Source organism: Oncorhynchus keta, chromosome 19 (genome assembly GCF_023373465.1).
Source record: "Oncorhynchus keta strain PuntledgeMale-10-30-2019 chromosome 19, Oket_V2, whole genome shotgun sequence".
NCBI classification, from domain to species: domain Eukaryota; kingdom Metazoa; phylum Chordata; class Actinopteri; order Salmoniformes; family Salmonidae; genus Oncorhynchus; species Oncorhynchus keta.
This window is the reverse complement of record NC_068439.1, coordinates 86,372,211-86,384,929: the sequence shown is the minus strand read 5'-3', so window position 1 is coordinate 86,384,929 and position 12,719 is coordinate 86,372,211. Positions and strand designations below refer to the sequence as shown.

General features: G+C 45.3%; 1 protein-coding gene and 2 long non-coding RNA genes across 28 annotated transcripts in view; 2 read left to right on the top strand and 1 right to left on the bottom strand.

The window, feature by feature from the left end:
- The first annotated feature begins 1,828 nt into the window (after positions 1-1,828).
- LOC127909586 (uncharacterized) lies at positions 1,829-6,841 on the top strand. Its single transcript, XR_008072149.1, has 3 exons — positions 1,829-2,374; positions 4,048-5,002; positions 6,326-6,841. It is a non-coding gene; the product is annotated as an uncharacterized LOC127909586 (long non-coding RNA).
- Positions 6,842-7,049: 208 nt separating this feature from the next.
- On the top strand, positions 7,050-12,359 carry LOC127909585 (uncharacterized). Of its 26 annotated transcripts, none has more exons than XR_008072137.1 (8): positions 7,050-7,191; positions 7,631-7,708; positions 8,756-9,047; positions 9,715-9,850; positions 10,457-10,658; positions 11,476-11,565; positions 11,698-11,831; positions 12,165-12,353. It is a non-coding gene; the product is annotated as an uncharacterized LOC127909585 (long non-coding RNA). The 26 variants fall into 26 exon arrangements; XR_008072129.1 differs by having other exon boundaries at positions 12,143-12,353; XR_008072132.1 differs by lacking the exon at positions 11,698-11,831 and adding an exon at positions 9,486-9,509 and having other exon boundaries at positions 8,756-9,163; positions 9,715-9,828; positions 10,503-10,658; positions 12,099-12,353.
- Positions 12,360-12,413: 54 nt separating this feature from the next.
- LOC118380187 (protein phosphatase 1 regulatory subunit 14C-like) overlaps positions 12,414-12,719 on the bottom strand; it is a 79,626-nt gene continuing 79,320 nt past the window's right edge. The window contains exon 4 of the mRNA XM_052468991.1: positions 12,414-12,449. Coding sequence (XP_052324951.1) covers positions 12,414-12,449 — 36 coding nt within the window. The remainder of the gene's footprint in view (positions 12,450-12,719) is intronic.

The following is a 12,719-nucleotide window of genomic DNA, read 5'->3' as shown; positions in this document are numbered from 1 at the left end:
ACTCCTCCCCACCACAGAGGAATGATCAGATGCTCCCCACAGAGAGCAGTGATCATGATGCTCCCCACCACAGAGGAATGATCATGATGCTCCCCACCACAGAGAGAGTATCCCCACAGAGAATGATCAGATGCTCCCCTCCTCAACAGAGGAATGATCATGCTCCCCCACCACAGAGGAATGATCAGTATGCTCCTCCCCACCAAACAGAGGAAGATCATGATGCTCCCCAGGTATTAATCAGAGGAATGATCAGATGCTCCCCACAGGTATTAAACAGAGGAATGATCATGATGCCCCCCAGGTAGAAACAGAGGAATGATCCCCATGATGCTCCCCGGTATTAACAGAGGAATGATCATGATGCTCTCCCCATTAAACAGAGGAATGATCAACAGCCACCCTATTAAACAGAGGAATGATCATGATGCTCCCCAGGTATTAAACAGAGGAATGATCATGATGCTCCCCAGGTATTAAACAGAGGAATGATCATGATGCTCCCCAGGTCTTAAACAGAGGAATGATCATGATGCTCCCCAGGTATTAATCAGAGGAATGATCATGATGCTCCCCAGGTATTAATCAGAGGAATGATCATGATGCTCCCCAGGTATTAAACAGAGGAATGATCATGATGCTCCCCAGGTCTTAAACAGAGGAATGATCATGATTCCCCCCCTAGGTATTAATCAGAGGAATGATCATGATGCTCCCCAGGTCTTAAACAGAGGAATGATCATGAGAGAAAGAACCACAGTTCAAAAGTATTTCTGTCTCTTTATTGTAACACCACAAATACAGTTTAAAATCAAACAGTCTTGGTGTGAAGTAGCAGTATAATCTTCATAACAATGTATAACAAAAGGAAAACTCATTTTGATAAAATTCAATAGTTCTGGGGCATCAAAATGTGTCCTGGATCTTGCTAATAAAACATGCACACTGAAAGCTGGACAGCGGATATCAAGTCTATACATTGGCTGGCTGGGCTGATGAGACATTGGAGCTCTAGTTTATACATTGGCTGGCTGGGCTGATGAGACAGTGGAGATCTAGCTTATAAATTGGCTGGCTGGGCTGATGAGACAGTGGAGATCAAGTTTAATAATTGGCTGGCTGGGCTGATGAGACAGTGGAGATCTCATTTATAAATTGGCTGGCTGGGCTGATGAGACAGTGGAGATCTCGTTTATAAATTGGCTGGCTGGGCTGATGAGACAGTGGAAATGTATAAATTGCCTGGCTGGGCTGAAGAGACAGCAGATATCAAGTCTATACATTGGCTGGCTGGGCTGATGAGACAGTGGAGATATAGTTTATAAATTGGCTGGCTGAGCTGATGAGACAGTGGAGATATAGTTTATAAATTGGCTGGCTGGGCTGATGAGACAGTGGAGAACTAGTATATAAATTGGCTGGTTGGGCTGATGAGACAGTGGAGATCTAGTTTATAAATTGGCTGGCTGGGCTGATGAGACAGTGGAGATCTAGTTTATAAATTGTCTGGCTGGGCTGATGAGACAATGGATATTTATAAATTGCCTGGCTGGGTTGATGAGACAGCAGATATCAAGTCAATAAATTGGCTGGCTGGGCTGATGAGAGAGTGAGGAACTAGTTTATAAATTGGCTGGCTGGGCTGTTGAGACAGTGGAGATCTAGTTTATAAATTGGCTTGCTGGGCTGATGAGACAGTGGGTATTTATAAATTGGCTGGCTGGGCTGATGAGACAGCGGATATCAAGTCTATACATTGGCTGGCTGGGCTGATGAAACAGTGGAGATCAAGTTTAATAATTGGCTTATGAGACATTGGAGCTCTAGTTTATAAATTGGCTGGCTGGGCTGATGAGACAGTGGAGATCAAGTTTATAAATTGGCTGGCTGGGCTGATGAGACAGTGTAGATCTAGTTTATAAATTGGCTGGCTGGCTGATGAGACAGTGGAAATGTATAAATTGCCTGGCTGGGCTGAAGAGACAGTGGATATCAAGTCTATACATTGGCTGGCTGGGCTGATGAGACAGTGGAGATATAGTTTATAAATTGGCTGGCTGGGCTGATGAGACAGTGGAGAACTAGTATATAAATTGGCTGGCTGGGCTGATGAGACAGTGGAGATCTAGTTTATAAATTGGCTGGCTGGCTGATGAGACAGTGGAGATCGAGATTATAAATTGGCTGGCTGGGCTGATGAGAAGGTGGATATTTATAAATTGCCTGGCTGGGTTGATAAGACAGTGGATATCAAGTCAATAATTGTCTGGCTGGGCTGATGAGACAGTGAGGAACTAGTATATAAATTGGCTGGCTGGGCTGATGAGACAGTGGAGATCTAGTTTATAAATTGGCTGGCTGGGCTGATGAGAAGGTGGATATTTATAAATTGCCTGGCTGGGTTGATGAGAAGGTGGATATTTATAAATTGGCTGGCTAGGCTGATGAGACAGTGGAGATCTAGTTTATAAATTGGCTGTCTGGGCTGATGAGAAGGTGGATATTTATGAATTGGCTGGCTGGGTTGATGAGACAGTGAGGATCTAGTTTATACATTGGCTGGCTGGGCTGATGAGACAGTGGAGATCTAGTGTATAAATTGGCTGGCTGGGCTGATGAGACAGTGGAGATCAAGTTTAATAATTGGCTGGCTGGGCTGATGAGACAGTGGAGATCTAGTTTATAAATTGGCTGGCTGGGCTGATGAGACAGTGGAGATCTAGTTTATAAATTGGCTGGCTGGGCTGATGAGACAGTGGTGAACTAGTTTATAAATTGGCTGGCTGGGCTGATGAGACAGTGGAGATAAAGTTTAATAATTGGCTGGCTGGGCTGATGAGACAGTGGAAATGTATAAATTGCCTGGCTGGGCTGAAGAGACAGCGGATATCAAGTCTATACATTGGCTGGCTGGGCTGATGAGACAGTGGAGATCTAGTTTATAAATTGTCCGGCTGGGTTGATAAGACAGTGGATATTTATAAATTGCCTGGCTGGGTTGATGAGATAACAGATATCAAGTCAATACATTGGCTGGCTGGGCTGATGAGACAGTGAGGAACTAGTTTATAAATTGGCTGGCTGGGCTGATGAGACAGTGGAGAACTAGTATATAAATTGGCTGGTTGGGCTGATGAGACAGTGGGATCTAGTTTATAAATTGGCTGGCTGGGCTGATGAGACAGTGGAGATCTAGTTTATAAATTGGCTGGCTGGGCTGATGAGAATGTGGATATTTATAAATTGCCTGGCTGGGTTGATAAGACAGCGGATATCAAGTCAATAAATTGTCTGGTTGGGCTGATGAGACAGTGAGGAACTAGTATATAAATTGGCTGGTTGGGCTGATGAGACAGTGGGATCTAGTTTATAAATTGGCTGGCTGGGCTGATGAGACAGTGGGATCTAGTTTATAAATTGGCTGGCTGGGCTGATGAGACGGTGAAGAACTAGTTTATAAATTGGCTGGCTGGGGTGATGAGACAGTGGGATCTAGTTTATACATTGGCTGGCTGGGCTGATGAGACAGTGGGATCTAGTTTATAAATTGGCTGGCTGGGCTGAGACGGCGGATACCAAGTCTATAAATTGGCTGGCTGGGCTGATGAGACAGTGGAGATCTTGTTTATGAATTGGCTGGCTGGGCTGATGAGACAGCGGATACCAAGTCTATAAATTGGCTGGCTGGGCTGATGAGACAGTGGAGATAAAGTTTAATAATTGGCTGGCTGGGCTGATGAGACAGTGGAGATCTAGTTTATAAATTGGCTGGCTGGGGTGATGAGACAGTGGAGATCTAGTTTATAAATTGGCTGTCTGGGCTGATGAGAAGGTGGATATTTATAAATTGCCTGGCTGGGCTGATGAGACAGTGAGGATCTAGTTTATACATTGGCTGGCTGGGCTGATGAGACAGTGGAGATCTAGTTTATAAATTGGCTGGCTGGGGTGATGAGACAGTGGAGATCTAGTTTATAAATTGGCTGGCTGGGGTGATGAGACAGTGGAGATCTAGTTTATAAATTGGCTGGCTGGGCTGATGAGAAGGTGGATATTTATAAATTGCCTGGCTGGGTTGATAAGACAGCGGATATCAAGTCAATAAATTGTCTGGTTGGGCTGATGAGACAGTGAGGAACTAGTATATAAATTGGCTGGTTGGGCTGATGAGACAGTGGGATCTAGTTTATAAATTGGCTGGCTGGGCTGATGAGACGGCGGATACCAAGTCTATAAATTGGCTGGCTGGGGTGATGAGACAGTGGAGATCTTGTTTATGAATTGGCTGGCTGGGCTGATGAGACAGTGAGGAACTAGTATATAAATTGGCTGGTTGGGCTGATGAGACAGTGGATATTTATAAATTGGCTGGCTGGGCTGATGAGACAGTGGATTGCGCACTCAGATTTAATAGTGAATAGGCTATTCAACGTCATAGCCTTAGCCGGTGGTACCTTAAACAATCAGCATCCAGGATTAGACCCACCCAAAAAATACCACAATAAATAACACTAAAATCCACCACTATAGAAATCTGAGCTTATTTCGCTCTGGATAAGAGTCTGCTAAATGACTCACTACTGTAGTGGCTCTGGATAAGAGAGTCTGCTAAATGACTCACTACTGTAGTGTCTCTGGATCAGAGAGTCTGTTAAATGACTCACTACTGTAGTGGCTCTGGATAAGAGAGTCTGCTAAATGACTCACTACTGTAGTGGCTCTGGATAAGAGAGTCTGCTAAATGACTCACTACTGTAGTGGCTCTGGATAAGAGAGTCTGCTAAATGACTCACTACTGTAGTGGCTCTGGATAAGAGAGTCTGCTAAATGACTCACTACTGTAGTGTCTCTGGATCAGAGAGTCTGCTAAATGACTCACTACTGTAGTGTCTCTGGATCAGAGAGTCTGTTAAATGACTCACTACTGCAGTGGCTCTGGATCAGAGAGTCTGCTAAATTACTTAATAAATGTAAAAAGCGAGTGAACCAGGCATTTAAAAATGTCACCTCAGAGTTCCGATAATGTTGTGCTTGAGCTCGCCACAAACCCCATACTGTGGATAAACTCTCAATGACATCAACTATCAACAGGGAATAGCTGTGGAGAAAACAGTGGATGTGACGTGACCAACTCAGGACAACCAATCATACAGGTGCCCTTCAGTTAGAACTGGAGAACTACAGTACCCATCATGCCTCGTGTCAAAAAGGACAGTTCTAGAACAGATGACTCTTCAGAAGTCCAGTGTGTTCTGAAAGCCCATCTCCCTTGTGTTTCAGAAGGTGTTATGGTGGTAGGAACCCTGCCCGTTAAGATCACTCCACAGCTAGCTTGAAACGTAGTCAATGGCGCTATCGAATCTGATGACTTTATATGCGTCAGCAAGCACATTGACGTCAGTTTCATGACGAGCCTCCAACGTGGTTCTGGTACCCAGCTCCTCTAGATCAGACGTTAAAGGGACTGAAGACTAGAACGTTCCCTGGCTTGAGTTAGAACAGGGCATAATGTATATTCATCAAAATGGAAAATAAACAACATAAATTGTTTGTTGTTTTGTTTTTTTTTAAACACAGGAAAAACAAAACTATGACGCAGTGTACAGTCTACATACATCCTGATAACAACAAAGGGTTAAAGCCCTTTGGGGATCTATTAAGAGATCATGGCTGCTGGGTTACAGTGGAGAGAGAAGTTGACGTGGATATACGGCTGTAGTGTAGAGTTACGGCTGTAGTGTAGAGATACGGCTGTAGTGTAGAGTTACGGCTGTAGTGTAGAGATACGGCTGTAGTGTAGAGATACGGCTGTAGTGTAGAGTTACGGCTGTAGTGTGGTGTAGAGATACGGCTGTAGTGTAGAGTTACGGCTGTAGTGTAGAGTTACGGCTGTAGTGTAGAGTTACGGCTGTAGTGTAGAGATACGGCTGTAGTGTAGAGTTACGGCTGTAGTGTAGAGTTACGGCTGTAGTGTAGAGTTACGGCTGTAGTGTAGAGATACGGCTGTAGTGTAGAGTTACGGCTGTAGTGTAGAGTTACGGCTGTAGTGTAGAGTTACGGCTGTAGTGTAGAGTTACGGCTGTAGTGTAGAGTTACGGCTGTAGTGTAGAGTTACGGCTGTAGTGTAGAGATACGGCTGTAGTGTAGAGTTACGGCTGTAGTGTAGAGTTACGGCTGTAGTGTAGAGTTACGGCTGTAGTGTAGAGTTACGGCTGTAGTGTAGAGATACGGCTGTAGTGTAGAGTTACGGCTGTAGTGTAGAGTTACGGCTGTAGTGTAGTGTAGAGTTACGGCTGTAGTGTAGAGTTACGGCTGTAGTGTAGAGATACGGCTGTAGTGTAGAGATACGGCTGTAGTGTAGAGTTACGGCTGTAGTGTAGAGTTACGGCTGTAGTGTAGAGATACGGCTGTAGTGTAGAGTTACGGCTGTAGTGTAGAGATACGGCTGTAGTGTAGAGATACGGCTGTAGTGTAGAGATACGGCTGTAGTGTAGAGTTACGGCTGTAGTGTAGAGATACGGCTGTAGTGTAGAGTTACGGCTGTAGTGTAGAGTTACGGCCCAGAAAATAAGGACGACCACTTGATTTCAACATCTGAACAAAGTGGACAATATGCTGTTTAAAAGGAAACAGAAGGGTCATAACAAAACAAGTCTTTTAATGACTGAATATAGAGCTGGTGAAATTATACCGAGATTCAAGATGGCCGAACTTGGACTGAACTGTCACGTGGGCTCGTGGTTGAGAGAGAGTTGATGAGACCAGTGAATGTGCTTTATGCAACAACACCAAAAGAAGGACATTTTATAGTCAGTGCTGAAAGACAGCAAACAACTGAAAGCAGGTAAAACTATTTTTTATAAAATAATTAAATTATTAGTGGGTCTTGTGGTTGTGGAAGGCTTATATTTATCCTGGGTATAATTTCACAAACCCTGAATTCATGACATTATTGCTGACATTATTGCTTAAATGCAGTGGATTTGAACTTTAATTGCACAACAAAGCGTATTTGTGAATCTCCCTACTAGAGGTTATTGTACAGAGGTGCTGTATCTCAGCTGTAGAGGTGCTGAGAGGTGCTGTATCTCAGCTGTAGAGAGGTGCTGTATCTCAGCTGTAGAGGTGCTGAGAGGTGCTGTATCTCAGCTGTACAGAGGTGCTGTATCTCAGCTGTAGAGGTGCTGAGAGGTGCTGTATCTCAGCTGTAGAGGTGATGTATCTCAGCTGTAGAGAGGTGATGTATCTCAGCTGTAGAGGTGCTGAGAGGTGCTGTATCTCAGCTGTAGAGAGGTGCTGTATCTCAGCTGTAGAGAGGTGATGTATCTCAGCTGTAGAGGTGATGTTATCTCAGCTGTAGAGGTGCTGTAGCTCAGCTGTAGAGTTGATGTATCTCAGCTGTAGAGGTGATGTATCTCAGCTGTAGAGGTGATGTATCTCAGCTGTAGAGGTGATGTATCTCAGCTGTAGAGGTGATGTATCTCAGCTGTAGAGAGGTGACGTATCTCAGCTGTAGAGAGGATGTATCTCAGCTGTAGAGGTGATGTATCTCAGCTGTAGAGGTGATGTATCTCAGCTGTAGAGGTGATGTATCTCAGCTGTAGAGGTGATGTATCTCAGCTGTAGAGAGGTGCTGTATCTCAGCTGTACAGAGGTGCTGAGAGGTGCTGTATCTCAGCTGTAGAGGTGATGTATCTCAGCTGTAGAGGTGCTGAGAGGTGCTGTATCTCAGCTGTACAGAGGTGCTGAGAGGTGCTGTATCTCAGCTGTACAGAGGTGCTGAGAGGTGATGTATCTCAGCTGTAGAGGTGATGTATCTCAGCTGTAGAGGTGATGTATCTCAGCTGTAGAGAGGTGCTGAGAGGTGATGTATCTCAGCTGTAGAGGTGATGTATCTCAGCTGTAGAGAGGTGCTGAGAGGTGATGTATCTCAGCTGTAGAGGTGATGTATCTCAGCTGTAGAGGTGATGTATCTCAGCTGTAGAGAGGTGCTGAGAGGTGATGTATCTCAGCTGTAGAGGTGATGTATCTCAGCTGTAGAGAGGTGATGTATCTCAGCTGTAGAGGTGATGTATCTCAGCTGTAGAGGTGATGTATCTCAGCTGTAGAGAGTGATGTATCTCAGCTGTAGAGGTGATGTATCTCAGCTGTACAGAGGTGCTGAGAGGTGCTGTATCTCAGCTGTACAGAGGTGCTGAGAGGTGATGTATCTCAGCTGTAGAGGTGCTGTATCTCAGCTGTAGAGGTGATGTATCTCAGCTGTAGAGGTGCTGAGAGGTGCTGTATCTCAGCTGTAGAGAGTGATGTATTTCAGCTGTAGAGGTGCTGAGAGGTGCTGTATCTCAGCTGTAGAGGTGATGTATCTCAGCTGTAGAGGTGCTGAGAGGTGCTGTATCTCAGCTGTAGAGAGGTGCTGAGAGGTGATGTATCTCAGCTGTAGAGAGGTGATGTATCTCAGCTGTAGAGGTGATGTATCTCAGCTGTAGAGGTGATGTATCTCAGCTGTAGAGGTGATGTATCTCAGCTGTAGAGGTGATGTATCTCAGCTGTAGAGGTGATGTATCTCAGCTGTAGAGGTGATGTATCTCAGCTGTAGAGGTGATGTATCTCAGCTGTAGAGGTGATGTATCTCAGCTGTAGAGGTGATGTATCTCAGCTGTAGAGGTGATGTATCTCAGCTGTAGAGAGTGATGTATCTCAGCTGTAGAGAGGTGATGTATCTCAGCTGTAGAGGTGATGTATCTCAGCTGTAGAGAGGTGCTGTATCTCAGCTGTAGAGGTGATGTATCTCAGCTGTAGAGGTGATGTATCTCAGCTGTAGAGGTGATGTATCTCAGCTGTAGAGGTGATGTATCTCAGCTGTAGAGGTGATGTATCTCAGCTGTAGAGGTGATGTATCTCAGCTGTAGAGGTGATGTATCTCAGCTGTAGAGGTGATGTATCTCAGCTGTAGAGAGGTGATGTATCTCAGCTGTAGAGGTGATGTATCTCAGCTGTAGAGGTGATGTATCTCAGCTGTAGAGAGGTGATGTATCTCAGCTGTAGAGGTGATGTATCTCAGCTGTAGAGAGGTGATGTATCTCAGCTGTAGAGGTGATGTATCTCAGCTGTAGAGAGGTGATGTATCTCAGCTGTAGAGAGGTGATGTATCTCAGCTGTAGAGGTGATGTATCTCAGCTGTAGAGAGGTGATGTATCTCAGCTGTAGAGGTGATGTATCTCAGCTGTAGAGAGGTGATGTATCTCAGCTGTAGAGGTGATGTATCTCAGCTGTAGAGAGGTGATGTATCTCAGCTGTAGAGGTGATGTATCTCAGCTGTAGAGAGGTGATGTATCTCAGCTGTAGAGGTGATGTATCTCAGCTGTAGAGAGGTGATGTATCTCAGCTGTAGAGAGGTGATGTATCTCAGCTGTAGAGGTGATGTATCTCAGCTGTAGAGAGGTGATGTATCTCAGCTGTAGAGGTGATGTATCTCAGCTGTAGAGAGGTGATGTATCTCAGCTGTAGAGGTGATGTATCTCAGCTGTAGAGAGGTGCTGTATCTCAGCTGTAGAGGTGATGTATCTCAGCTGTAGAGGTGATGTATCTCAGCTGTAGAGAGGTGATGTATCTCAGCTGTAGAGAGTGATGTATCTCAGCTGTAGAGGTGATGTATCTCAGCTGTAGAGGTGATGTATCTCAGCTGTAGAGGTGATGTATCTCAGCTGTAGAGAGGTGATGTATCTCAGCTGTAGAGGTGATGTATCTCAGCTGTAGAGAGGTGATGTATCTCAGCTGTAGAGGTGATGTATCTCAGCTGTAGAGGTGATGTATCTCAGCTGTAGAGAGGTGATGTATCTCAGCTGTAGAGGTGATGTATCTCAGCTGTACAGAGGTGCTGAGAGGTGCTGTATCTCAGCTGTACAGAGGTGCTGAGAGGTGATGTATCTCAGCTGTAGAGGTGCTGTATCTCAGCTGTAGAGAGGTGATGTATCTCAGCTGTAGAGGTGCTGAGAGGTGCTGTATCTCAGCTGTAGAGAGGTGATGTATTTCAGCTGTAGAGGTGCTGAGAGGTGCTGTATCTCAGCTGTAGAGAGGTGATGTATCTCAGCTGTAGAGGTGCTGAGAGGTGCTGTATCTCAGCTGTACAGAGGTGCTGAGGTGATGTATCTCAGCTGTAGAGAGGTGATGTATCTCAGCTGTAGAGGTGATGTATCTCAGCTGTAGAGGTGATGTATCTCAGCTGTAGAGGTGATGTATCTCAGCTGTAGAGGTGATGTATCTCAGCTGTAGAGGTGATGTATCTCAGCTGTAGACACTGATGTATCTCAGCTGTAGAGGTGATGTATCTCAGCTGTAGAGGTGATGTATCTCAGCTGTAGAGGTGATGCTCAGCTGTAGAGAGGTGATGTATCTCAGCTGTAGAGAGGTGATGTATCTCAGCTGTAGAGAGGTGATGTATCTCAGCTGTAGAGAGGTGATGTATCTCAGCTGTAGAGGTGATGTATCTCAGCTGTAGAGAGGTGCTGTATCTCAGCTGTAGAGGTGATGTATCTCAGCTGTAGAGGTGATGTATCTCAGCTGTAGAGGTGATGTATCTCAGCTGTAGAGGTGATGTATCTCAGCTGTAGAGAGGTGATGTATCTCAGCTGTAGAGGTGATGTATCTCAGCTGTAGAGGTGATGTATCTCAGCTGTAGAGATGTATCTCAGCTGTAGAGAGGTGCTGAGGGTGATGTATCAGCTGTAGAGGTGATGTATCTCAGCTGTGAGGTGCTGTATCAGCTGTAGAGAGGTGATGTATCTCAGCTGTAGAGGTGATGTATCTCAGCTGTAGAGTAATGTATCTCAGCTGTAGAGGTGATGTATCTCAGCTGTAGACCTAATGATGTATCTCAGCTGTAGACCTAATGTGATGTATCTCAGCTGTAGAGGTGATGTATCTCAGCTGTAGAGAGGTAACATCTCAGCTGTAGATGCTGATGTATCTCAGCTGTAGATGCTGATGTATCTCAGCTGTAGATGTGATGTAACTCAGCTGTAGAGGTGATGTATCTCAGCTGTAGAGGTGATGTATCTCAGCTGTAGAGAGGTGATGTATCTCAGCTGTAGAGGTGATGTATCTCAGCTGTAGAGAGGTGATGTATCTCAGCTGTAGAGAATGCTGTGATGTATCTCAGCTGTAGAGGTGATGTATCTCAGCTGTAGAGGTGATGTAACTCAGCTGTAGACCTGATGTATCTCAGCTGTAGAGAGGTGATGTATCTCAGCTGTAGAGGTGATGACCTCAGCTGTGAGAGGTGCTGTATCTCAGCTGTAGAGTGATGTATCTCAGCTGTAGAGGTGATGTATCTCAGCTGTAGAGAGGTGATGTATCTCAGCTGTAGAGATGATGTGGTCTCAGCTGTAGACCTGATGTATCTCAGCTGTGGAGGTGATGTATCTCAGCTGTAGAGGTGATGTATCTCAGCTGTAGGTGATGTATCTCAGCTGTGAGGTGATGTATCTCAGCTGTAGAGAGGTGCTGTATCTCAGCTGTAGAGGTGATGTATCTCAGCTGTAGAGGTGATGTATCTCAGCTGTAGAGGTGATGTATCTCAGCTGTAGAGTGATGTATCTCAGCTGTAGACCTGATGTATCTCAGCTGTAGAGGTGATGTATCTCAGCTGTAGAGAGGTGACGATCTCAGCTGTAGAGAGGTGACATCTCAGCTGTAGAGAGGTGATGTATCTCAGCTGTAGAGGTGATGTATCTCAGCTGTAGAGGTGATGTATCTCAGCTGTAGAGGTGATGTATCTCAGCTGTAGAGGTGATGTATCTCAGCTGTAGAGGTGATGTATCTCAGCTGTAGAGGTGCTGAGAGGTGCTGTATCTCAGCTGTAGAGGTGCTGAGAGGTGATGTATCTCAGCTGTAGAGGTGATGTATCTCAGCTGTAGAGGTGATGTATCTCAGCTGTAGAGGTGATGTATCTCAGCTGTAGAGGTGATGTATCTCAGCTGTAGAGTGCTGTATCTCAGCTGTAGAGAGGTGATGTATCTCATCTGTAGAGAGGTGATGTATCTCAGCTGTAGAGGTGATGTATCTCAGCTGTAGAGAGCTGATGTATCTCAGCTGTAGAGGTGATGTATCTCAGCTGTAGAGGTGATGTATCTCAGCTGTAGAGGTGATGTATCTCAGCTGTAGAGAGGTGATGTATCTCAGCTGTAGAGGTGATGTATCTCAGCTGTAGAGGTGATGTATCTCAGCTGTAGAGGTGATGTATCTCAGCTGTCACTAAGCTACTGGGTAGCTAAATCCATGTTGACACGAGCAGTTGAGTCCAGTCTGTACTTGTCCATTTGCGGTCTAGCTGCAGTCGTTGTGGATGAACTGCAGCTGGGCTGTGGTCCACAGCAGAGACCATTATAGGCCCTTCTTGGTAACGCACTGAGACCTCATCCTGTGGTCCCTAACAACTCCCTGACAAAGACCTGCAGATGCTGAGAGAGACACAGACCCAGAGCTGAGGTAACAAACAGAGAGAGATGAGAGAGAGAGAGAGAGAGAGACAGAAGAAATCAATCTGGGGTGATGAGACAGTGGAGATCTAGTTTATAAATTGGCTGGCTGGGCTGATGAGAAGGTGAATATTTATAAATTGTCTGGCTGGTTGATAAGACAGTGGGATCTAGTTTATAAATTGGCTGGCTGGGCTGATGGATGAGACAGTGAGGAACTAGTATATAAATTGGCTGGTTGGG